The 25,232-nt window shown below is 38.6% G+C and overlaps 2 protein-coding genes across 2 annotated transcripts in view; both read right to left on the bottom strand.

Moving 5' to 3' along the window:
* Nucleotides 1-5,206: 5,206 nt before the first annotated feature.
* Nucleotides 5,207-21,586, bottom strand: plpp2a (phospholipid phosphatase 2a). The gene is made up of 6 exons (XM_034858655.1): nt 21,249-21,586; nt 11,691-11,842; nt 11,271-11,533; nt 10,373-10,430; nt 6,045-6,221; nt 5,207-5,449 (listed from the first exon to the last, which is right to left on the bottom strand). Exons 1-6 carry the CDS (start codon nt 21,307-21,309, stop codon nt 5,300-5,302), a joined length of 861 nt encoding a protein of 286 aa, XP_034714546.1. The 5' UTR covers nt 21,310-21,586; the 3' UTR covers nt 5,207-5,299.
* Nucleotides 21,587-23,917: 2,331 nt separating this feature from the next.
* The window catches only part of LOC117936155 (interleukin-6 receptor subunit beta), a 14,403-nt gene continuing 13,088 nt past the window's right edge, over nt 23,918-25,232 (bottom strand). Inside the window, exon 15 of the mRNA XM_034858978.1 lies at nt 23,918-24,761. Coding sequence (XP_034714869.1) covers nt 24,009-24,761 — 753 coding nt within the window. The 3' untranslated portion in view covers nt 23,918-24,008. The remainder of the gene's footprint in view (nt 24,762-25,232) is intronic.

Raw genomic sequence — 25,232 nt, 5'->3', positions numbered from 1 at the left:
CAACCACTGGATGCATTAGCTGTGTACCTCAATCCTGAATAAATAGGCATTTGGCAAATGGTAGTATGCCCATCTTGGGGGTTAGCTCGTGTTTCATAGGCCTAGCTGCTGCTGCTGCTACGAGCGCTTCATGGCATGGACCATGACTCGTCTTTAAAGGATCACGCCACCAATACGCCTATCACGGTCTCCCCTAGCTGTTGCTAGGTGGCCGCGTGCAGTTTTTGTGAGCCCCAAAAAAAACACTAATACTTCTTGTGGCCTGCATATTCACAATAAGTACAAATGGCAATGCATATTAAGACTAGATGATTCACTAGGCAGATAATGACTTGGGACAGTGCTTCAGCTGTGCTTCCACCCAATATAGTCCCAAATCCATATCTGCCTAGGAAATTGTCTATTCTTAATGTGCATTGCTATTTGAGAATACGCAGGCCACAAGAAGTAATTCATTTTTTTTGTTGGCCTACTTTTACTCACAACATGCTAACCGTCAACATAGCATTCCATTCACTACGCTAAGCTAATTAGCAGCGGCGCTGCCAGTGTTGCACCGGACTAAAACAATGCATGCACTGAGACAAAACATGTGTTGGTCCACCTATCTATAAAAGGGTAGACCGTGATAAACCTTATTTCAACAAACGGTGGCGTGTTCCTTTAAATGACCAGAATTTAAGCTCTGGAAAAAATGGACTTTATTTTGACATGTTGTTTTCGTGAAGTAAAAGTCAGGCATTCAAAATGTGTCTGCGTGGGCCCGAGTGAATGTGATCGGAAAAGAGAAAACACTTGTTTAATTTAACTACATTTTTTTCTTAAACCCCCTTTTTGTATTTTCCAAACACCACCTCTGTTCCTGTCCCTTCCTCGTACTGGTCCACTCTTTAACTGACCAAGACAAACTTGAACAGGATCTAAACTTCAGAACCAGACGGCCGTAAGAGACATATGAGTAGTGTATTTCTGTAAGTTAGAAGAGCACTTCAGGTCATACTGAGACTGTATCAAGCACCTGTCTTTTCCTGTCTTGTTTAACTTGTGTGTGATCGTCAGGGGAAGATCTCCCCTTTTTTTTTTTTAAATTTTCACATTGTTTTAATGAAGAATGTGTCCAGGGTGAGTTGTTAAATCTCTGTAAACAACGTCAAACAAGTGTTCCCTCAAAAAAACAGCATATCTAAATGAGATTCTCACAGTTAGAATTTGTCCTTGTGACCAAATTTATTGTGGCCCGTTGCAAAGACGCTCGAGTTATATTTAGAGCATTTTCCCAATTCCACACTCCATGCTAATTCTAGTATGTACTATCTACTTAACTTGGTATTGCTCAGCCCTAAATGGGTGTACTGATTTTTGCCCTTTTTGCAGAGTGAATATAGCCTGTAATGAGACTCGACTGCCACTTGGTGTGTTTTTTGTTATTGTAGATGGTCGGCTTGTCACCCCACTTTAAAGTGTGGCCGTTGGAAACCGCTATAAACACTTTTGCCTTCTGACATGATCGGATAACATTTCATACAAACTAGTTCTTCTCTTGTATAGCCCAGCTTTTAGACTGAGCAGGCTTTGACCACTTAAAAAGTGATAAAATAAAGTATGCTCAAAACGGTCTATCTGCAGAGAAAAATCATTTGAAAACCTTTTGATTTTGACATTTAAACATTTGTTCATTTGAATTGGCAATGGCTTTTTAAAGTTGCAATGCAGCAGGTGTTGTATAATTTCTTCTGAGTATAAAGCTGCTCTAGTATAGTATATATTAGTTTAGTATAAGCAAGAACAGTGTTTGCAGTTAGTATGTAGTATGGAATCGGGACCCAGCTGAGGCGAGGAATGGGAATGTTCATATAAAAGGCAATAGAGGGCAGCAGTGCACTCTCATTGATCAATAGTATGAAGCTCGATTCACAAGACTGATGTCAGTGTCTAAAGCGGTCCAGGTCAGTCACCTTATTCTCACTGTGTTCTCTTCTCGTCTTCATCGTGACTGAGGGACAAGCACCTGTACCCTGCAGGCTTTACCTTCTATTCCCCTGTAATGGGAGTGCTTTCCAGAGCTTTGACAACTCACCATTTAGCGTCTGAGCACGTCCAAGATTGGAGCTTAAACTTTTCTTCTGTTTTAATTCTGAAAGCCGCTCAAGTTGTGGCTCAGTGCTCTTTTTTTTTCTTCTTTTTTTTTGTTTAGTTTTTCTTCTTCCTGTCTGTGCTAGTGTTAGGGAGCTGGTGATTTTCCCTCCCTGGAGATTTGACCTTACTGTATCGAGTGCGAAAACAGATCGTTTAGTCATTTGCACTCGTTATGCTGACGTCAGTCTCTGTTAGAAAACCTCTTTTGGCAAAACTCAGACATATGAATGGTATGTGTGTTTGTTTTTGCTGTGAAGGGCCAATTTGTATACATATGAATATATCAATATACATATTTTTTAAAGCATTTTTGTATGTTTCAAAGCTGCTTTTTAATGTGTGTGTATCATGGAAGACTTTGGTGTTGTATGTGTGCATTACAAGCCTACAGTTAAAAGAGAGGCACAATGTTGTATACCATGTTGTTTTCCTGTTTTTTTCCCCCCCTTTCCCATTCGCTCAGTAAGCAGTAACACATAACATTGTTTTCTAGGTTTGTAAGTGTTTCCTCTTTTTTGTGCAACAAAAACCAGTTTAATGTGTTTATGAACACAGTCTCATTTTAAGATACCTGGGGCAAAAAAAAAAAAAATACAAAGATGTAAACAAGCAACTGTGTACTCTGATGAGAATGAATCAACCTTTTAGCAGTAAGGAAGCTTCTCTGGTGCCTTACAAATAAAAGACGTGATTGAGAGTGGTCATTAATCTTTGGTTGGTAACTGTCTGTGGGAATGGAAAAAAAATGAAGCAATCAGAAGGACACATAGGCAACATAAAAATCACTTCACTGACTCATTGATGCTTAGAGTCATGAAATGTAGCTTTTGGGAGCCTGAGAAAAAATGTATAGATGGATATTCAACTTCTCTGCAGCTAGATCCAATAATTTGTGGTGGCATGAGCTTTGGTTGACTCAGATACAAGTTAACGATTTGAGGGATGAATCTCATTACAGGGACATGCAGAGTCACATTGTAATTAAAAAACAAAGCATCACCAAATTCCCTCTGGATTAGTAACCTCTCAGTCTATGAGTCAGCAGATTTTACGAGTGCATTAAAAGTTAGGCTTCAGAGCTGCTCTTATCAATGCGTTTATACGAATGGATCAAATGACTGTATAATGTGAAAGGTATCGCTCATAGTGACAAACCCACAGAGAATTATCGCCTGTCACTGTCATTTCCCCTCAGTTCTTCACAGCGTTTTACTGTCTTCAGCACATAGAGGTTTATTTTAGGCTCATCCACCTTGCTTCCAGCAACAACAAAAAAGGTCTAAAAAAGAAACTGTATGCCATCTGCTCAGCACCGAAGAGCAGACAGACAAAGTTAGCTGAAAATATTGTCCGTAGCCCCCAGAGACTAAATCATCACCACACCGATAGCCATAAGGTTTAAAGATTGAACTGTAACCAAGATGTGCAGTAAGCAGGACAGATAGAACTGTCAGTTCTCTCTGGTAGACAAATTATTAAACCTTGACCTGGCTGATTCATCAGTGTATCTAGCAAGTTGTGCGGATAATTCAAAGTAACCGGGAAAAAGATGTCCATCCATCTTTATCCGGTATCGGGTCGCGGGGGCAGCAGCTCCAGTACGGGACCCCAAACTTCCCTTTCCCAAGCCACATCAACCAGCTCCGACTGGGGGATCCTGAGGCGTTCCCAGGCCAGGTTGGAGATATAATCTCGCCACCTAGTCCTGGGTCTTCCCCGAGGCCTCCTCCCAGCTGGACGTGCCTGGAACACCTCCCTAGGGAGGCATCCTTACCAGATGCCCGAACCACCTCAACTGGAAAAATATGTGTATATATATAATACATATATATAACATGTCTGTAAAGCAGACCTTGGTGTGATTGTGCATAGGAACCCCTGATAGTAAAGATCATACTGATGATAAGAGAAAGTAAAATATTCCCAGGCGTTTGAGCTTGCCAGTGTGGGAACACCTCTGACGCGGACTAACAGCCTCATTCCTTTTGCTTTGAGGAATCCACAGCCGTCAGCAGCAGGTCCAGACACGAACGCTGCGTTTCAACAAGAACACAGCAGAGAATAGCTCAGTGAGAGAAAAAATAAAAAAGGAAATATTATCTCACCACAAAAAGACTCCTTTTACATTTCTTTTCTCTTGCTGTTGAAGTAAGAACTCGTAGACGACATGCTGGCTAATATTTATGGAGAAAACTGCACTAAACAACCAACAGGCCGAAGGAAAGAAACGATTACATTATTTGCAGTTTTACAATTGGTTACACATGTTAGCGTCAACTTGTAGAGAAATTAATTCCACGAGTATGTAAGGTTCTAGAAAACTGAAAAAATGATGTTTATGCTGTCATTTATTTTTCAATCCAGGAGTAAGGAGAATAAAGTTGCCAGCTTACAAAGTTTCTCTTCAACGTCACAGTAAAGTGGTGGTAATGCTTTCTTAAAAAGCTACACAATTTATTAGATACTGTAGTAATAAAATAAAAATGTTAGCACAATACAAAATCATGTATATAATCCATCATTAAACATGCATATCTTCTAAAGACAGTTCATATAGATGTCTGCGGAGAAAAACGACAAAAGTGGCAGGGACAGGCAGATATAATCTAGCTCCAGTGTAAAATAATTGTTCTCTGACTGCAGTAAGTAAGCAACAAAGTAGAAAAACTTTCATCTTCCAAGGTTTTGGCACTCCATTTGTGGACAGAAAAATCTTTGCTTAAGACATCTGTACATTTCAAAAACACCTGCCAGGTTTTGCTTCACTTTTCGGTGTTATGCACAGCCTGAATTCTCCCCCACAAATCTCATCAACGCAGCACAGAATTAGGACAAACGAACATAAAATCAACATCATTGCACACTTTCAAACAAAACAACACGTGTACACAAAGGCACAATCGCACATATTTTCACAGCACACACACCCCCTAATTAAAAAGACACACTGAGCTTCTGTTCCAACAGGTTTAGGGAATTGAGTTTTCAAAGCTGAAAACTTGTTGGGGATGTTGTCGCCGCGTGTAGCCAGTCTAGTCTGGATTTCTAGGTAGTGGTTACTGCATTGTGCTTTTTTTTCTGTATAAGTCATGTTCTTTGGTAATGGAGCTGCTGTTAGTGAGCTTGTAGGCCCAGGTTAGTAAGAGTAGCTGCTGGAAAGAGCTCATACAGGTCCAGAGTAGTTGTAGTGGTTTCCGTGCTGCGAGTCGGGAGGCTGTGGGCTTGGTTTGCGTTCAAGGTGTTCGATCTCTGCCGTGTCTGTAAGTGTGCAGCGAGGGGGGCGCTGCTTGAAGAAGTCGGACACGTATTGGACCTTAAAGAACAGAAGAAGAATAAAATGTCAGTATTTTTAAAGTAAAATATGTGCTGGTAGTGATGGTACTTACTTCATTGATCAACAGCTATTTCATATAGAAAAGATACTTATTTTGTTTATGAATGTTATCTGTTGCAGGTAAGGGTTAGCTTTTTAGATTTGTTGCTCTGAATTGATGCACAATTGAAAATTTTGCAGGTCACATTGTAAAGATTTCTAAATTCTTAAATTAGATTGTGCTGTTGCATTCACATGCATCAGCTATGTCCCTCAAAGTCTGCATTTCACGACCAATTATCTATTGCATTCAAACTCATTTTTAAGGCAATCTTTCTCAAATCATGAAGTCATGAAATATTATGTGACCACATTAAATCGACTATTTACATTCAGCTTGTCACTGGTCACTCCACTGTAAATTGGTAAATGATGTAACATAGTTAAATACTAGTTTCCCCACTGCTGTTTAGAGCTTATGTTTTGGGGAAACTTCCTGCTGGTAAACAAGAATGTTTTAGACAAAAAAATCTTGAGATACACGATTTTGAGTTTTCTAAACCTTTTGTATTTGTATAATCATTGTTGTACTCACAGTGAGCACAGCGATAAGAGCTCCCTGCAGCAACCCCACGACTACGTCACTCCAGTGGTGTTTGTAGTCAGACACACGGGTGTATCCTACATACAGAGAAAATGCCACCAGGAAGAACTGGATGGTCGGTCGAACCAGGCGCGTCCACTTCCCCTGCATCCGGGCCTGGACGTAGAGCTGCACACACAAAAACTTGTAGTTTTAGTATGTATTTGTACAAAATAAGGACCCGACTAAGTTTTTTATATTTAGTCAATTGAAAAACTACAAACAAAATGTTTTTAAGAATAAAAGCCTCATAAAACTATTTAATTTAAAACAATGAATCTTGTATTTGGTTTACTAACTGCACTGAAACATAAGTTTGTTTTGGCATATTTGTCCCTTTCACTTAGTATATTGAACCTACCTTTCATGTTAAAAGGTCATAGTATAGAATTTCAAAAGAAGTCATAGAATAGTATGTCTGAAAAAGTGATAAAAAAAAGTCATAGTATAACATGTCAAAAAAGAGTGATTAAAAAGTCACACTATATTATGTCTGAAAAGGTGATAAAAAGTAATAGAATAGAATGTCAAATAAGTCATAGTATAGTATGTTGAAAAAAGTGATAAAAAAGTCAGTATAGTATGTCACAATAATGATTAAAAAAGTCATAGTATAGTATGTCTGAAAAAGTGATAAAAAGTAAAAGAATGTCAAAAAGTCATAGTATAACATGTCAAAACATTTGATAAAAAAGTCCAAGCTTAGCATGCTGGAAAAGTCATGGATTAGCATGTTTGAAAAAAGCAATAAAAAGTAATAGTATAGTATGTCAAAAAAAGTCACAGTATAGTATGTCAAAAGAAGTCATAGTATAGCATGTTGAAAAATGTGTCATAGCATAGTATGGCAAAAACGGGATTAAAAAGTCATAATTATATTATGTCAAAAAATGTAAGGAAAAAGTCATACTATAGCATGTCAAAAAGTCATAGAATAGCACGTCAAAAAAATGATAAAAAAAGTCATAGTGTAGTATGCCAAAAAAGGGATAAAACAGACATAGTATAGAATGTGAAAAGTACTACTAGTATAGTAAGTCGGAAAAATTGTCAAAAAGTTATTGTATAACATGTTCAAAAAAGTATTAAAAGTCATAATATAGCATCTTAAAAAATGTGATAAAAAAGTCATAGTATAGCATGTTGAAAAAAGCGATAAAAAAGTCATAGAATAGCATGTCAAATAAAGTGATAAAAAGTCTTGGTGTAGCATGTTGGAAAAAGTGATAAAAACTCACTGTACCTAATGTGACTAAAACATAATATGTCCAAGTTTTTGGTTAATGACTAACAGGAACACAATTTTTCTCTTCCTGGACTTGTATTCTCTGTAAAGTGCATCTTCAAACCAACCTTTCATCATCCAGTCATTCTCTTATCGCCCTAAGCTAGCTGACATGAGGGGTTTGAACATCAAACCTTCTGCCTTCTAATCCTGCTCTTATTACTCCAAGCTAACTACACTGAAACATAAGTTTGTTTTGGCATATTTGTCCCTTTCACTTAGTATATTGAACCTACCTTTCATGTTAAAGGTCATAGTATAGAATTTCAAAAGAAGTCATAGAATAGAATATCTGAAAAAGTGATAAAAAAGTCATGGTATAACATGTCAAAAAAGAGTGATAAAAAAGTCATAGTATAGCATGTCAAAAAAAAGTGATAAAAAGTAATAGAATGTCAAAAAAGTCATAGTATTGTATGTTTAAAAGTGATTAAAAAAAGTCACAAGATAGCAAGTCGAAAAAAGTGATAAAAAAGTCATAAATGTGATACAAAATTCAGCATGTTGAGAAATGTCATGAAGAAGTCAAAGTATAGCGTGTCAAAAGAAGTCATAGTATAGTATGTCAAAAAAACGTGAGTAAAACAAGTCATAGTATGGTATGTCTGAAAAAGTGATAAAAAGTAATAGAATAGAATGTCAAAAAAGTCATAGTATAGTATGTCGAAAAATGTGATAAAAAAGTCAAAGTATAGCATGTTGGAAAAGTCATGGATTAGCATGTTTGAAAAAAGCAATAAAAAGTCATAGTATACGTGTCAAAAAAAGTGATTAAAAAGTCACACTTTAGTATGTTGAAAAATGTTATAAAAAGTCATAGAATGGCATGTTGCATGTCATAATATAGTATGTCATAAAATGTGATAAAAGCCATAGTACAGCATGTCAAAAAAGTCATAGTATATAGCATGTCAAAAAATGATAAAAAAGTCATAGTATAGCAAGTCGAAAAAAGTGATGAAGTCATAAATGTGATACAAAATTCAGCATGTTGAGAAATGTGATGTCATTGTATAGTGTGTCAAAAAAGTGATAACAAAGTCATAAAATATCATGTCAAAAAAAGTGATAAAAATGTCATAGTATAGCTTGTTGAAGAAAATTATAAAAAAAGTCACAGTATAGCATGTAAAAAAAGTCATAGTATAGTATGTCGAAGAAAGTCATAGTATAGCAAGTCAAAAAAAGTGATAAAAAAGTTATAAATATGATACAAAATTCAGCATGTTGAGAAATGTGATGAAGAAGTCATAGTATAGCATGTCAAAAGAAGTCATAGTATAGTATGTTGAAAAATGTGATACAAAATTATAGTATAGCATGTCAAAAAAGGTGATAAAAAGTAATAGTATTACATGTCGAGAAGTCATAACTTCAAAAAAGTGACAAAAAATTAAAAGTATAATATGTTGGAAAAATTGTCAAAAAGTTATAGTATAACATGTCAAAAAAGTAATAAAAAGTCACAGCATAGCATGTCAAAAAATCTGTTAAAAAAGTCAAAGTATAGCATGTTGGAAAAGTCATGGATTAGCATGTTTGAAAAAAGCAATAAAAAGTCATAGTATAGCATGTCAAATAAAGTGATAAAAAGTCACAGTATAGCATGTTGGAAAAAGTGATAAAAAAGTCACTGTACCGCATGTAAAAAAGTCCTAGCATAGTATGGTGAAAAAAATCGTAGTATGTCACAGTTTTGGGCTAAAGACTGACAGGAACCCAATATTTCTCTTCAAACCAAATGCACCTTGTAGGATTCAAACATCCAACCTTGGATCATCCAGTCATTCTCTTAGCTCCCTAAGCTAGCGGACATGAGGGGTTTGAACATCAAACCTCCTGCCTTCTTATCAGGCTCTTATTACTCCAAGCTAACTGCACTGAAACATAAGTTTGTTTTCGGCATCTTTGTCCAAAAAGTTAAACATTGAACCTCCTGTCTTCCAATCATTCTCTTATCACACTAAGCTAAGCAACCTAACGTGCAAGCTCACATTTGCTGCATGTTTAGTCTGTTGGACGTCAAAACTTCCCTAAACAAGTAAGATTTGAAGATTCAACCTTCGGTCTTCCAATCATTCTCTCATCTCTCTAAGCTAACTGCCCTGACCGAAAGCTTATTTTTGTTGTTTTCGTCATAATATGTAAAAAAAAAAGTGATTAAAAAGTCATAGTCATATGCTAAATGCCCTGACACAAAGCTTATGTTTTCTTAAAAAAGTCGTAGCATAGCATGTTGGAAAAGTGAGAAAAAGTCATAGTATAGTATATTGAAAAAAGGAAAATTATAGTATGTTGAATAGTCATACAAAAGTCATAGAATAGTAAGAGGTAAAGAAAGTCATAAAAAATGTCATTGTACCTATAGTATGTATGGTATCAAAAAAAGTGACAAAAAAGTCAGTATAGCATGTTGTCATTTTTGGTGCTAGCAAATAAAGTCTGGGAGAACATGCAAACTCCTGACACACCCATTATAAAGGCAGAAAACGCCTGAAAGAAGCCCTAAACTTAAACAGCGAGAACACAAAAACTGTAAAGGATACAGAACAATGCTGTCCATAAAAAACTGTTAATGTCATGTCTTTATAATAAATTAAACTTTATTTATTTAAACATAGAACACACAGAGACGTATGCACACGGAATGGGGTACAAAAAACATAATACAATACATGAATACATCAAGTGACAACAGGAAAACTAGAGCATGCAATCGCTAAAACCATGACCCTCAGCCCCCAGTAGTGAAATGGGAAACTAATCCTCAGTTGAGTCACAGAGAGCATAAACAGTTTGGTGGCCTGGGAAATAAAGATTTCTTTTCAGTCGGTTAGACCTGGTATCTCACATATCTCTCTCCTAAACAACAACAGGGATCAAATGATTGAATCTGTTCAATCCAACCATCAGCCCTTTGTTTGCCATAAGTCACTTCATAGACATTTCCAAGCTACAGAAAGTCGCAAGCAAACAACAACGACGACACACTCACCGACAGAAAGAGCATGCAGTACATCCCAAAGGACGAGTGGCCGGAGTAAAACGACAACCTGAGGAGCAACACAGAAAGAAAACACAATTCACGCACAAAAATGTAACAACCAGAAGGACATTTGATGGAATGCCACGGCATTAACATAAACCTTATAACTGTCCTGGGTTCCAGTGGGATTTAATGACCCAAATTGAGCCCTACTGAAAAAATTAAATACCATGATTTTCATGCTGAAGTAATTGAAAACTTGAGGCCGCTTGTTAAATGTGAAGATTTGTTTGTTTTTTACATCGCACATCAGTAGACTGTTTTTTGCGGATATTATCTCCAAATGGCTTGATGTTAACTGTTGATCTTGCTCAGCTGGATCAGTGAGAATAAATTCAGATAATTGATCCAGGAAATAAACACAAACTGTTTTATGATTCATAAATAGGGTTATCTGCTCTCATATTTAAATCTGTGGAAGTGTGGAAATAATAAACAGGAAGAACATGCAAAACCTTATTTAAAGTAATTTGTCTGTCAAAAAGGCATGATGTTTCCTGGTTCCAGCTCCTCAAATTTGAGGATTTGCTACTTTCATGTGGTATATAAAATTGCACATTTTATGTTTCGTGGGAAAAAATTAGTACTTATTGACATCTGGTTCCTAGCATAAATAATTCAATATCTTGCACATCTCATGGCTTTATAATATTTTTTCACCTTGCCAAAAGTAACATCTTAAGAAAATATTATTTTGGGGTTGAAAGCAGTTCATTTGAAGGACTTAAATTGGCCGTCAATTCAAATATGAGACCTCAGCTTGAACTCAAACTTGAATCCAAAAATATTAAGTTTCTGCCTTCCCTGTATCAAACTTTACTTCATTATAAAAGGTTCATAAACCCACCTGGATTCAGTCACATTGCGATGGTGGCCGGTGCAGTTGATCTGTAGCATGTATCCGTTACAGCTGACCGGGGCGCACACGGCCAGGAAGTTTGGACGAGGACGACCTATGGTGAACTTGGCCAGGTCAGTAAGTGATTGGCTGACAGCTCCTCCAAACAGGAAGGTTCCCACCACTTTATAAAGAGCTGACAAATACTGATTGAACTGGGAGTTGGAGTGCAGGCGCTTTGTGTGCACAAGGTAGGCCTCTCCCGTGGTGATCTGTGGAAGAAGAGACATAATGACGAGTTTTCAGGTAATGTGGCAAAACATCCTTTTGGTAATGGTTTGTAGTGAAACAAAAGGTAGCTTGTGTGTCAGATTTCTGAATGTATGAATGTGACAACACTTTTCAGACAGAGGAAATGTTAGGACTCACAATGACAATGGAGCAGGTAATGGTGACGGTAGCCATGACGCCGTGGGAGATGGTGTCTCTCCTGTACGGATAGCTGATGCTCTGATCATCACAGTAGATTCCTCTTTGGTACGGTTTAAACATCAGCGTCAGGATGGCTGAGGGCAAAGCCGCTGGAGGAAGAAGAGACGACTGTATAATGAGGACAATATCCACTCAACTGATAAAGAAAGTATCAAATTAAAATAATACAAGGACCTAATCAAACCTTCCTCAAGTAAATGGTAAAGTCTTAGTTGAGTACATCCTAAACTAGGACATGAAAATGTCCTAAACAGAGACGACCTGTAGCTCACCCGGTAGAGCGTTGACTATGTTGTGATGTCTTTTAGGGTGGAGAGATTGGGGGGAGTCAACCTGGTTGGGATGTAGGGGTGGTGTGACCTTAAAGGTTTGGGAACCGCTGGTACAGTACTTAGTTGCAGAAGTTGTAAAGTGAAAATGGTCCTTCTAAAATATTATTTAGGTGATTAGGTGCAGCCTTTTTAATCTGTATTTGGGTTGAGCTAACGCAACTTTTATAAGCGAACGCAGGCATTTAAACTGCGACACTGCAGTCTTTGGGAGCCAGGCTGTATTAAGTTAAGAGCTGCAGGTCCGTCCTGAGAGCAGCTTCGACCCTTCAGCTGAAACACAATGAGGTGCCGCTCAGGAAACAGCTAAGAACACACTGATGGACTAATCTTTCATCTTTGAGCCAACTCTGCAAAGTAAATTAATTTGTTATTGGTCAAGCCTGGTGGCAACAACTTCCCCTCGATGGGCCGCAGTCACTCTCTACGCAGTGTCACCATGGAAACACACGGGACAGGACAGCCATGACCTTTGACATCAGTGCACTGTTTACGCAACGAAGGGCATGGGAGCTGAGGATTCATCTGGGACACACACTCATAAAACACAACCATGACAGAATGGTCATTTTTTTCTCTCTATAAAAAACTGAATGTATTTATAAGTTTGTAGTGACAAATAATTTGTGAGTCCTTGTTAAATCTGGTTTAACAGTTTCTCTGCAAGTGCGAACAACAGACTCAGGAGTTCAGAGTTGCACAGCAGCATCAGAAGCACATAAACCTGTCTCTTAAATCTGAGCAGTGACAATAGTCCAAACTACAGCGATGATGTCAGGAGCCTTCCAGACTACAACTCTTAAATACTATATAAATTCTATAAATATATATAAATATATATAAATAATAAAAATTCCTGTTTTCAAGAGCTCTGCGCTGAACTCCAGAATGAGAGCGAGGACTGTTTTGCGGGAGCTGTACGGTGTATTTACTGGGCCATGCCATAAGAGTGGCTGTCCACTAACATATTGTTTCCTTCCTCCAGAGTGTGTGACAGGCAGGATTAAATGAAACCAGATGAAGACACATAAACACAGAAACATGTTCCAGACAGGTCATTTTGGGAAGGTAATTTAACATGATGTCATGTGTTTAAATGTGGCTGTCTCAAGATTGTGAATTAAGTCCGGGGTCATACACACTGTGGTAGCCCGTCAGGTGTGAATTTTACAGTCCGTGTTCTCCGTTCTCTAGGTCCTGCTACAGATGGGAATATTTATGTAAGTAACACTGCAAGTGTGAGAATCAAGGAAGAAGTTTAAATACAGGTATATGGAAGGAAGGAGCTGGTAGCACACTCACAAAATAAAAAGCAAGGGCTTTCTTGCATTAAAAGGAATCCCCTTCTTAAACTCTTTGATTTGGTGCTGGGCAAGTAGTGTACAGGCAATGCTTTTTCTGTGAAAACAGCTGCCTGCTGCGGCTGAAAACAACGCTACGAGAGTGGTAAGAGGGAACAGTAAAGTTACAGGCCAGACAGCTAAAAAATGAGCTAAAACTCCCTTTGAAGCTCTGTTACAGTTGCCATGTTGTTGTTATTTCCTATTAACTGTCTCTTTAAGCAACCATCAGTCTGCCACAGCCATTAGTTTAGGCCCCTACACACTGCCTGATGAACACACAGACAATGTCTAATGGGATATTTGTTCCACTAAGTGTCACTAATGACAAGCAGTTTCCTCATTTAAGATAATTTATCTTCATGAAAGAAAGCCCTCCTCTTTGCTTTTCCCATCTCAGAGTTCATTATTCCAGCAGGTCAAGCATGCTCTCAGCTTCTCTTTGAAGAGGGGCACAACCAGTGTGTTCTGTATGGTGCAAGGATAACATTTAGATAAGAGGCTGCTGCTTGTTGGACACACGTCTCTGGTGGATACACACTGCCAGCTGATGTGGAGATGTGAGTGGACAGTCAAGTCCCATTTGTATCAAACATGCGCCAACAGCCTCTGGGAGCTGAGCCCACGGAGAGTTTCTATTATCTCAGTGTTTTTTTTATCTGCTTTATTTTTACAGAAGGCCTGGTATGTTTTTATAGGCCTGTACTGGTGGGGTGGCCTCCCCTCCCAGGGCTGGGTCAGGCTTGGGGGGGGGGGGCAGAGGTTGACAAAGATATTTTCTAGATCTGAGTTTTTCTTTAGGGAATATATTCTATATAAATAACTGTCCCCCCCATACTGTGTATTAGTATGTTTTAATGTATTCATCAATGGTGTACATGCTTTAGAAACACATTTTCTGATAAGAACACACAATAGAGCTAAACATTCTGGGATGCATTCATGGGAAATGACAGAGTACATTTTTACTCAGGGATCTGGCCTTAAGGAACAGTTTGACATTTTGATAAATATGTTTTTTTATTTTGTTTCCAAAGCGAAATGAGAAGATTAATTCCAGGTTTGTGCCTGTAGAGTCAAGATGGGGTTATCCTAGAAAGACTGCAGGCAGTGGAACATGTCTACACTAGCTCTGTCCAGTCAAGTGAAAGATGTCACCTCCATTGTCATCTTGTATACATATGTGTCTTGTTTGTTTAATCTATGCATAAACAGACGTTTTTGGTTTAAAAAGGGAGTTACATATAATTATTTCAGCTTTTCTCTCTGCCCAGAACTTTTTGTCATCATAAAGTAGTTATAACTATGCAATTTAGTTTAGATACTTGTTCCTGTGCAGGTTGGAGATTTAAAAAAATAAAGGTCTATAGTGACTTTGTGACAAAATGCACTATATGTTTTAGAGAATATTCTCAATCATTGCGACTCTTTCGTGACTTATTGTCTTCATTATAACCTCTATCCTTCAGAGACAGTGGATGTTTATTGGGAGGTATTGTTGCCATTGTACTTTTAATACAGTGAAGCATATGGGTGCTACTGAAAAACAAACAGGTTTTTGGTTGAATACAACAGTAACAGCATGTATCGTCCTACTCTGACATTTTACGTGTAGCTGTTGAGTTTCTTTTCCCCGATGAACTTTTACAGCTGCAAACAATGTAGAAATGAGTTCAAACCTCCTTTTCAAAATAGGCACGCACACACAAAGTTTCTGCTGAGTTTTGTCTTCAGTAACAAAACATCAGCAGGAGAGATAAAAAAGGGAAAAAGAGAAAGTATTGTTTTACGCTTTCACAATCTCTTCTGGCAAGAGCGCACCCCCGATTCCACTTTGAGAAAATAAACATGATGGAATTTAGAATCAGACACAAGTACAACTTCCCCTTGACCTCTGACCCAGCAGGAAGGGGGAAGTGTTCCTGTTATTCAGCAATAAAGATGAGTCATGTGAATAACTGAGAACATTCATGGGAACAGAACCAGGTAACAGTGTTGTAGGTGAGGTTCGGATCTCAACAGACTGGGAAAATGTGTTCAGTTTGTTAGCTAACAGGGATTCACAACTAGTGTTCCACATCACACCGAGGTGCTCAGAAAGCCAATGTTTAACTCCTTTTGTTGATTTTGGCTTTATCTTTGGTCCTCATTGCTTTTGGGATTTCAGCTATGCATTTCCTAGTTTCTGTTTTTTGTCGGTTCCATCTATAATGGCTATCATTGTTCTTTATTTTTGGGGGCTTGTATCTTCTATTAAATCAAAAAAAAACTGTTGTTGGGAAGAAAGCACATCATTTCCTGTGAGGCTGGGGATTTTTCATGGGAAAGTTCGACATGACAATGGAGGAAAAACAGCTTTTTCTTGGTACACTGAACTCCTTTGCCAAGGAGGAGGTTATATTTCTGATGTTTTTGTGGGCTTTTTTAGTAAGCAGTAAATCTCATGTGTCAAGGACTTAAAAACCAGAGAGTGTGATTGCCTTTCACTTTGTGGTTAATGCAGGTAGATTTCTAAACACCTTAATTAATATAACTTTGAAAAGGACTGGGAATGTCTTAAGTGTTCTCCCTGAGAAATTTCTAGTTTGCATTATGTTCAAGCAGTCTAAAATTTAAACAATCAATCCTGCAGAAGCTTATATCTTACTAAGGTGTGCAAAGTAACAATGAAAAACGGACTTCGACCTTTTAATCAAAGAAAACAGTTCCTCTCTCACACGAAACCACTGCAGTACCAAAAAGACCTTCTGAAACCACTGCACACAACACATTCAACTTCACATTTAACTATACAATCACTACCTGTGTTTTACAAGACGCTAGCACACACACACACACACACACACACACACACACACACACACACACACACACACACACACACACACACACACACACACACACACACACACACACACACACACACACACACACACACACACACACACACACACACACACACACACACACACACACACACACACACACACACACACACACACACTCTCTTCAGCATCTCTTTCAATTTCACACAGGAACGTCAGGGAGCAGAAGTCAACACTTCCCACTTGACTTGGACACATATATGGCAGAAGCAGACACTGTGTGTATGTGCCTGCGCTCATGTGTCAATCCAAAAGTTGGGGGGAGAATCTTGTCAGCAAAACATGAAAAAAAAATGTTAAAATGGCACATAAAAAGGACATTCAGCAGAGACACACTACAGTAGCTGCTGTCAGTCACTCATTCGCTGTGTCATTTTGTTATCTAGAAAACAAAATAGTTCAAATGTACGGCATATTAGGTAAAAATATATATATATAACGCTCAAAGAGGGGATAGTAAATGATCCATGTGCTACATTGTAGATTTTTTTACCGATTCAGGATATTACATTCAATCTGAGTTGTATTTAGATGTGTTGAAGAGAGTCATCAAAGCCCATTGACTGGTATATGCTTTAAAGATGTAAGAGGTTGCTGACCTGCACCTTCCATATTCCTGACAACAGCTCTACAATAGGAGTTTGGCTCCTAACACCAAACCTAGGACAAAACGTTATTGTGCATTCATTTACAGTATGTATTGGTTATCACCATTATATTACCAGAGTCATGAATAGTAGTAAACTATGAAAAACTATGGTCCCAGTGACCTCAAGTGCAACAACAGCTGGGCTCGATCTTGCCGACAGGCAGCCGGAAGGACAACAGCTCTTCAGTGTCTCATGATATACAAACAGCATTCAAATTAAGACAAACAGCATTAAAACAGTGTCAAAGTTCAGAGAGTTTTTGGAAGTTCAGCTTTGTGGGAACAGAACGTTTTTCTAAAACAGAATAGTGATGGTTAAAAAAGTTAGACTTTTTGGAAAAAAGGCTAATTTGCTTGGCGCGGAAGTGGCAAAATGTTCTCATTGGCATCTCCAAAGCTCATTAATACATTATTTTTCTTTGGTTTGATACCAAAGTGTAGTACGAAGTGTAAATCCAACACTTATTGGGTCGGTTGTATGTGCCGATCTGTTTCTTGGCCAGAGAGCCAGGCTAGTCAAGTCACCGTTTCCGGTCTTCATGCTTGCTTATCTACTGCCAGCTCATAGTCCAGATCACAACTCTCTGGAAAACCATGTGGTTTTTAATATTTTGGTTTTTGTAAAAAAATAAAAAAAATTAAACAATCAAAATGTTTTATAACATGTTCATTAGTGAGATTTAGGGGTGCCAATAGGAGGATTTTTTCCTCTTTAGACAGGTCTAGGTTAGCCATTTCTTCACATTTCCAGTCTTCATGCTAAGCTGAGCTAACAGGCTGTTGGCTTTTAGGCCGTTTCATCTTTCTGCGTCAACTCCACGCCGTAGCTATGTCGTCGCTCCTCTAGTCGGGGTTCGACGTGTTTCTTTGTATCGCGGTACATTTCACTGCCAGAACGCTAGGGGGTGTATGGTTTCCGGAGGGTCAATCCCAAACTCTTTGTTTAATTGTGCGTTGGCGTGTGTGTCCGTGTGTGTGTGTGTGTGTGTGTGGAGTGGGTGATGGCGCAAGGGAGAAAATGAGAGTGGCGGCAATTGTCTTCGGAGCGGGTTATGACTGTAGTAGCATAGTGAGAGAAACAAAGTGTCTCCCCTGTGTTTTCTGACCACCGTGGGAAATATGTAGCAGGAAAAGTTGACCCTCTCCATGATTTCATGTTGTTTATGGAGAAGGAGAACCAGGAAATGAGTCGGGGAATGCCACTCTACTGAACCACAGCTGAGCGACATGCGTGGCGGCAACGTGTAGTTCCATTTTTCGAGAGGTGCACGTCAGGTTACGGCGTAGGGTCTGGCGTAGACCCAGAGGGGTCTGTGGGGGTACGCCGTCTATTCTACGCAGAACCATAAAACGGCCTTTAGCCAACACAGACATGAGAGTTGTCTCCATCTCATCTCACTCACACCCAAAAAATTTAAATAAGCTAATTTCCCCAAATGTCAAACTATTCCTTTAAACATAAAATGAAAAGATCAGTCTCACAAAATCTTATTCATGTACTTTTTTTTTTCTTTGAAAGTGTGAGAAATATGTATAATTTGGTATTGAGACACACTGCATGTAAGACACAAAGACAAGATGAAGACTGGAGAAAAAGTGAAACAAAAGACTGAACAGAGCAGCCTGTTCTCATTCTAATCTTGATAAAATTGAAATGTAACTATAACCTAAATTGTACGAATGATAGTGTAAAAACAGACTTTCTGCTTGGTGGCATCTGCATGTGTCAAAGTGGGATCTAGATGTGCAGTAATGTGTGTACACACTTGCAAATTTTGTTGTATCTGTGTGCAGTGATAACAAATAATGGCAGGATGGAAGTTTGACTGTTGAGGGGAAGAGGGAGTAATAAAACACAGCAAATCACAAAGAAAATCACAACACACACACACTCTTTTTACAGCAAAATTGGCCCATTATGGTAAACCTTATGAAAACAGAGGCAGGCAAAGCAGTAACATCTTCTGATAAGAAGGGCGCTAGTGCTGGGAAATAAACCACATTAATCTGATATCACAATACTAATACATCATTTGTTGTATTATTGTTAAAAAGTAGTTTTAAGATTTGCTACTTTTGTTTGTAAATCATAGTAAACTGATCTTGGGGGTTTGGACTGTTAAAGCTTAGTCAGCCAAAGAAACTGTTGACTGAGAAATCTTTAGTTGAAGAGTCATTAATCATCACATCTCTGATTTCACACCTGTATTATTTTATGTTGAACAATCACTTAATTAAAGGTCCGAGGACATGGTGCTCTTTGCATGATTTTATATAGGCCTTAGTGGTCCCCTAATACCGTATCTAAAGTCTCTTTCCCAAAATTCAGCCTTGGTGCAGAATTACAGCCACTAGAGCCAGTCCCACAATGAGCTTTCCTCAGTGTGTAGCTTATGAGGAGGAGAGACGGGGGCAAGATGGAGGCTGGGGGTGTGGCCTTAACCAACTGCCACTTTGCTTGTTTGAAAGCCATGATGTCTCTCTCTCATGGGTGGGCCAAATTGTCTGGGCACGCAAAGCAGAGAAAGGAGATGTTACCTTGCCCCTTATGACCTCATAAGATAAGATTCTAGATCGGCCCGTCTGAGGTTTCATTTCTCAAAGGCAGAGCAGGATACCCAGCAGCTTTTTCCCAGCGGGAACTGACGCCTTTACATCCATCAATGCTCTTCAAATACTCCAGACTCCTCGTGATTTTACATAAAACACAGGAGTTACTGGTTTACCACTTTGTCAATCGGTTAGTTTGTCTGTGCTACTGTATGACTTTGGTGTTTTAGAAGGATTAGTTGGATTCACAAAAGTCACACAACAGCACAAACAAACTAACCTATCGAGGTGATGGTAGACCAGCAACTCCTGTGTTTTGCGAGGCATTCTCCAAACTGGGGGTGTGCCAACCATTTAGAGTAAGTTACACACAGACACATACAAGTACATCATACAACCCCACTTCCAAAAATCCAAACTACCCCTTTTTTCTCTAAATGGACACCCAGGGCATTGATAGTGAACTTGTTGTTAGGTGTGCACACACATGAACATCTAAATGTCATCTAATCTAAACATGAAAAGAAAGACAAATGCTCAGTGGGAATGGGACAACTATGGCACCCTCCCTTTTTTCATCATCTCAACTACAACCTCTGTCAGCCTCATGGTGTCAGAGATGGAAGCAGATGTAACACAAACTGCTTGAAGATGTCAATTCTGTTGATGGCCTTTGTGTTGTCTCTGGAGTAGAGAAGCAAGTCGCAACAAGCCGTTCGGGGACACACACACACAGGTTTGTGGCAATATCTTTGTGGGGACCCGTCATTGACATAAATCATTCCCTAGTCCTTCACCCTAACTATCACAACTAAATGCCTAACCTTAACCCTTAACAAATTCTAAGCCTAAACCACGTCTCAAACAGCCCTTTCCACTTGTGGTGGTCCAGCATTTTGGCCCCACAAAAGGTGTTGGGACCCCACAAGTATACTGGACTCCACACAAACACACACAGCTACTTTTCCTCCAAATGTAAGCGGGGCCATGGTGCTGTAAGGAAGAAAAGTGCAGAACAAACTTGAATCCAATTCACAGAGCTTGGAAATGATTCATCAAAGACACAAAAGTGACGCTGTGTGCTGAAGATGCACAAACAGCCAAACTGCACTTTGTGGTACTTCCACACACCCAAAACGACCTAATGGCCAGTGAAAACAAATTCAGATTGTGAGTGCATCATCAGTTCAGCACTATGAAGTCCAGATAGGGAGTTTAGTGAGGTAAGATAGGATGTGTCCTATATCAACCCCAAAAATTTCAGAGAAGTCAGTAAAGTTACAGCCAGCATTTTTACTCCCTGTTGTGAAACACTCAGTTTGACCTGTTGGAACAAGATAGAGACCACTGATGCTTTGCAAAGTTTAATTGCATTGCAGATTGTACAATCACTTCGAATTCCTACTTCTATTCTCTTCTTTTTTGCAACAGAAAATTGTGCAAGTCACCTTTTAAACAAGACTCAGTAACTTCTTCTGACCTTGCAGAAAACCACAGGGCAACAAGTGGAGTGGCCTATCTGTAATAGATCTATAAATCATGTGTGTGTTGGGCAATCCCGTGCGTCACGCGTAAACACTTTTCAATAAAAGCTGTTTTTTTATTATAATTTGTCTTTTTTCTAAATCAGGCGCACAGAGATCACACATTTATGCACACCAGATGAACACATGTAAAGCCTGAAACTATTATATTTTCAGCCATATTGTCATTAGGAGGGGAGAACAAGGGTAGTCACTCACCAACAAAGACACAAAGAATATCCACCACGATCAGAATCAGCTTCTTTCTTTGCTCTGTCATTTTTCCTCCGATGCCGCGTCACTTAACACACAATAAATACTTTTTCGCGTTTTAAAAGGAGAAGCAGGGGGCAGAGTTGTAATCTAAGAAAAGCCTGGAGTAGAATTGGCAACAAAAAAAATACTAGGAGGACAAGTCGAGCTGCTCGTTCTTCCGGCTCCGCTCCTCTGCGTACCTGCCCGCCTGTCTGTAAACTGCGCTGTTTCAGGTGAGCAGAGGAAGCGTCGCGCTGCGTCCTGTCTGTCCTGCCTTTTTACGCACAGGGGGCGCGTCTTTCCGAAAAAACAGCGCACTGACAACCGTCTCACAAAGGATTTCACTTCCCGTAATCCTGCATGGGGATTTGAGGGAAAATCCCCACTTTCTCTCTCTACTTTCTCTGCTTCACCTTCTGGATATGGGCTGTCAAAGTGAAATGGAATGGATGGCACGACCCATCGCCAATACCTCATAAGGTATAATAGTATTACAACAGCAGAGTCCTCACTAACATTGCCAGATTAAAGAGTTTAACTTCCACAGAGGCCAAAAAAGGATACTCACTTCTTCATTGATTTGGGATTCAAGTTGTTGGCAACTGATGAATTGTTTATGACTTTTTAGATAGACAGCTATGACTTATTTATGTGAAAAAAACAACAAAAAAACAGATCAAGCTAGAAATTATGTAAAATGCTGACTTTTAAAATGTGACGAGTTTGATTTACTGTCTTCATTTTAACATGATATGTATTTTCTTTTCTTGGCCAAAAACAGGCTTCTGTGATGTAATAAAAAGGGTGATAGGATCTATATCTAAATAGGCATACCGCTCATTAGTTGAGGAAAAAGTGAATCCAAATTAAAAACAGTGCGTAGTCTTCAGATCCACCATAGGAATTCAACTCTTTAATCTGACATAGTTTCTCCTTCCACAGTGTGTCAGTGTGCTTGACTCCATATTCAACCATTTTTATTTGTTTCTTATCTTGGTAGAAATAGACTTTCATACTTAAAGGATTTTTTTCCAAGGATAACATTTTGACATGTCACAGAAGGCTTGTGTAAATAATCAAATTAACTCTGACTAACATCCATTTAGCGGTTTCAGTTTTAGGGTCCTGGTATTGTCCATGCTGGCTCACTATGACACCGTCATGCTTACTGGGACACATAGAGCCAAGCCATTGTTAATGTTATTAGTAACGCCTGGGCTTTTTTCACAAGTGAAAATACTGAGAAAAAAAAACATTCCAGTCTTGTTTCATGGGATATGTTTCAAGGATATGTTTCATGCATTGACAGCAAATTTTTGTCTTCAAACATACTGTACAAATATGAACTGAAAATACGTTAAAGCCTGAAGTAATCACAGTGACAAACACTGCTACAAAAGTGGCTCATTGTAAGGTTGAATTCCAGTCAGCAGCAGTTCAGCTTCAAAAAGGTCTGAATCTGAGGTGACTTTTCAAATCTGAAGAGGTCAAACTGAAAGTACATGACAGAAAAAAGGTGTAACACGTCGAAGGAAGAATTGAGACAAAACGCATCAGCAAAGAGAAACAGCTGCTTCCAGGAGAAACTAACCAGCAGGGATATGATCGATATAAATTACACAGGACGAGACATGTTGTAAGCTGGCGTAGCATCTAGTCTTTGTTTCCAGTCATTTAGTTACTTCAAAGTGAAAATCCTCTTTTCCTAAAATGCTTTGGGTTTTCACATATCACACAACCCAACAGGCACACTTGTAAGAGCATCAGGAATTTTCAGCTGTATGATAGTCCATTCATCAATAAAGCAATCTGTATAGTATATAGTACGTACAGAAGACAGTGTTGCAAGCAGCATGGTGTTATTAACATTCCTAATGCTCAAACTTAATACATAGTTCTGTATGTATCCACTGTGTATAGCACAATGTCAAAAATACATTATAAAACCTTCACAGTGTATCAACCATGTACACAAATATAATAAATCAATCACTAATAATACAATGTTTATTGAAAGTATTCACACCCCTTGATTTTGTCATATTTTGTCTTGTCAAATTCAAAGTGACTGTAATTAATGTAATAGTTTGATATTTTGAGAAATATGCTTATTAGCTCACTTGCATAGGAAGAGATCAATACCACTGTCCTTGATGTACAATAAATACAAAGACGGTTAGCTTAGCTTAGCCTAGCATAAAGACTGGAAGGAGGGAGGAAAACAGCTAGCCACTGTTCAAAGGTAAGCAAATTAGTACAAACACAAATAACTGTTTGTACTTGTTTTGTTTGTTTGTTTTGTTGTTTGTGTACCACATTTTGTTAACTTTGGACAGAGGCAAGCTAGCGGTTTCCCTTGTTTCAAGTCTTTATGCTAAGCTAAGCTAACTGGCTGTTGGCTACAACTTCAAATTGAACAGACAGACATAGAGTATAAGTGGTATCGATCTTCTTGTATAATCCTTGGAAAGAAAGCAAATACGTGTATTACCCAATATGTCTTACTATTACTTTAAAGGAAAAATGGATCGTCAGCATTACAAAGTCTCAGAGAATCTTATATCATATCTTGATAAGACAGATTTGAAACAATTATAAACATACAAGTTTCTGATATGCAAACTTACAAAAAAAAAGTTAGAATAAAAAGTCAAAAGGGGTGTGCATACTTTTTTAGGGACACTGTTAAACAAGTTTTTGGACTTTTATTTCCCTGGCATGAAATTAAACAGGAAGGGAGATGTAAGGATCACACTGCACAGGACAGTAGGAGAAATCCACAAAAACAGAGTGAGGAAAAGGTGTAAAAGATGGATTGAAAGTATCACTGAGTTGAGTAAAGGTGTTGGGCTGTAGCGACGGTAACAAGTTATAGAGGCTTTGAGAATAAGGGTGTTGGGGTGATGTGACCTCAGCTGATGGGTGAGAAAGCAGGATGCACGACGAATGAGAGGAGACAGTGCTTTGATGCTGTTTCAGAAAAAGACGGAAAGTTTTGAGTTCATCTGTTTGAGAAAGAGGTGAGTCAAAGCTGGTGGTGCTCCTGGCCTGCAGAGACACGGACGGCTCACTGTCTCCACCTTGCTGGAATTTAACGTCATTAACACTGACAGTGCTGTGCTGCCAGGCATTGGATGGGAGGTTGGAACAGGATGGGAGGGGTGAAGGGGGACATTTGACTGTCTGAGAGATGAGGTCATTAGAGTAGATGGGAAGGCAGGATGAGAGATCAGTGTTGGAGCTCTTCTTTGCTCTGCTTAAACTTCTGAAGCACTTCTCAGATTTGCTGGTATCTTGAGGTGTCTGATCCCCTGAAACTGGAAGCGGACAGTAGCGATGAGAGGAAGATGTTTGGAGACATCTTTGATAGCTGATGTCCTGATCTGAGTCGGCGTTCAGCAGCTCTATTTCACCAAGCAAAATAACGTCAGAGTATTTGGTTTCGGTCTGCTCGGCCAATGGAGGATGCCTCATGCCCTGAGATGGAAAACAAAAATCAAATTTTAAAATTTAGTTTGAGGATATTTTTTTAAGTAACATACAGTTTTCCTCTTCCCCTTTAAACCTAAAATAATTGATTTTTTTGGCCACTCTTGTACAGCGGAAAGAAGTGAACATAACATTGACACATCTATGTCAAATCTTTCTTTATCTCTCTCTGTCTCTCTTTATTTCAATGTCATGTTCTTTATTGGCTTGACAAAAACACATCTGTGTAATCAAAGCATAAGAACAGACATACATATAAACAACAAGGAGTAAAATCGTCTGATATAATAGTACAGGATAATAATGATATAATTGTAGATGCTAAACTAATTCTGTCCATGTCTTCCAAAGGGTATGGTGAAACAATAATAAACTGTATATAAAAAAGAATACAAATAAATAAATTAGGAAAATAAAAATGATTATCTCTCTCTCTCTATACATACATATATATATATG

The sequence above is a fragment of the Etheostoma cragini genome, chromosome 20 (genome assembly GCF_013103735.1).
Source record: "Etheostoma cragini isolate CJK2018 chromosome 20, CSU_Ecrag_1.0, whole genome shotgun sequence".
NCBI lineage: Eukaryota > Metazoa > Chordata > Actinopteri > Perciformes > Percidae > Etheostoma > Etheostoma cragini.
The sequence above is the reverse complement of the archived record's forward strand: the minus strand, read 5'-3'. Positions and strand labels throughout refer to the sequence as shown.

Excerpts from the sequence above, each read along its gene's own strand:
- plpp2a (XM_034858655.1), bottom strand. The coding sequence starts at position 21,309 with ATGACAGAGCAAAGAAAGAAGCTGATTCTGATCGTGGTGGATATTCTT. Across the intron at positions 11,843-21,248 it reads TATTCTTTGTGTCTTTGTTG|CGGCTTTGCCCTCAGCCATC; the intron begins GTGAGTGACTAC and ends TTCTTCCTCCAG. Across the intron at positions 10,431-11,270 it reads CGCAATGTGACTGAATCCAG|GTTGTCGTTTTACTCCGGCC; the intron begins GTGGGTTTATGA and ends GTTGCTCCTCAG.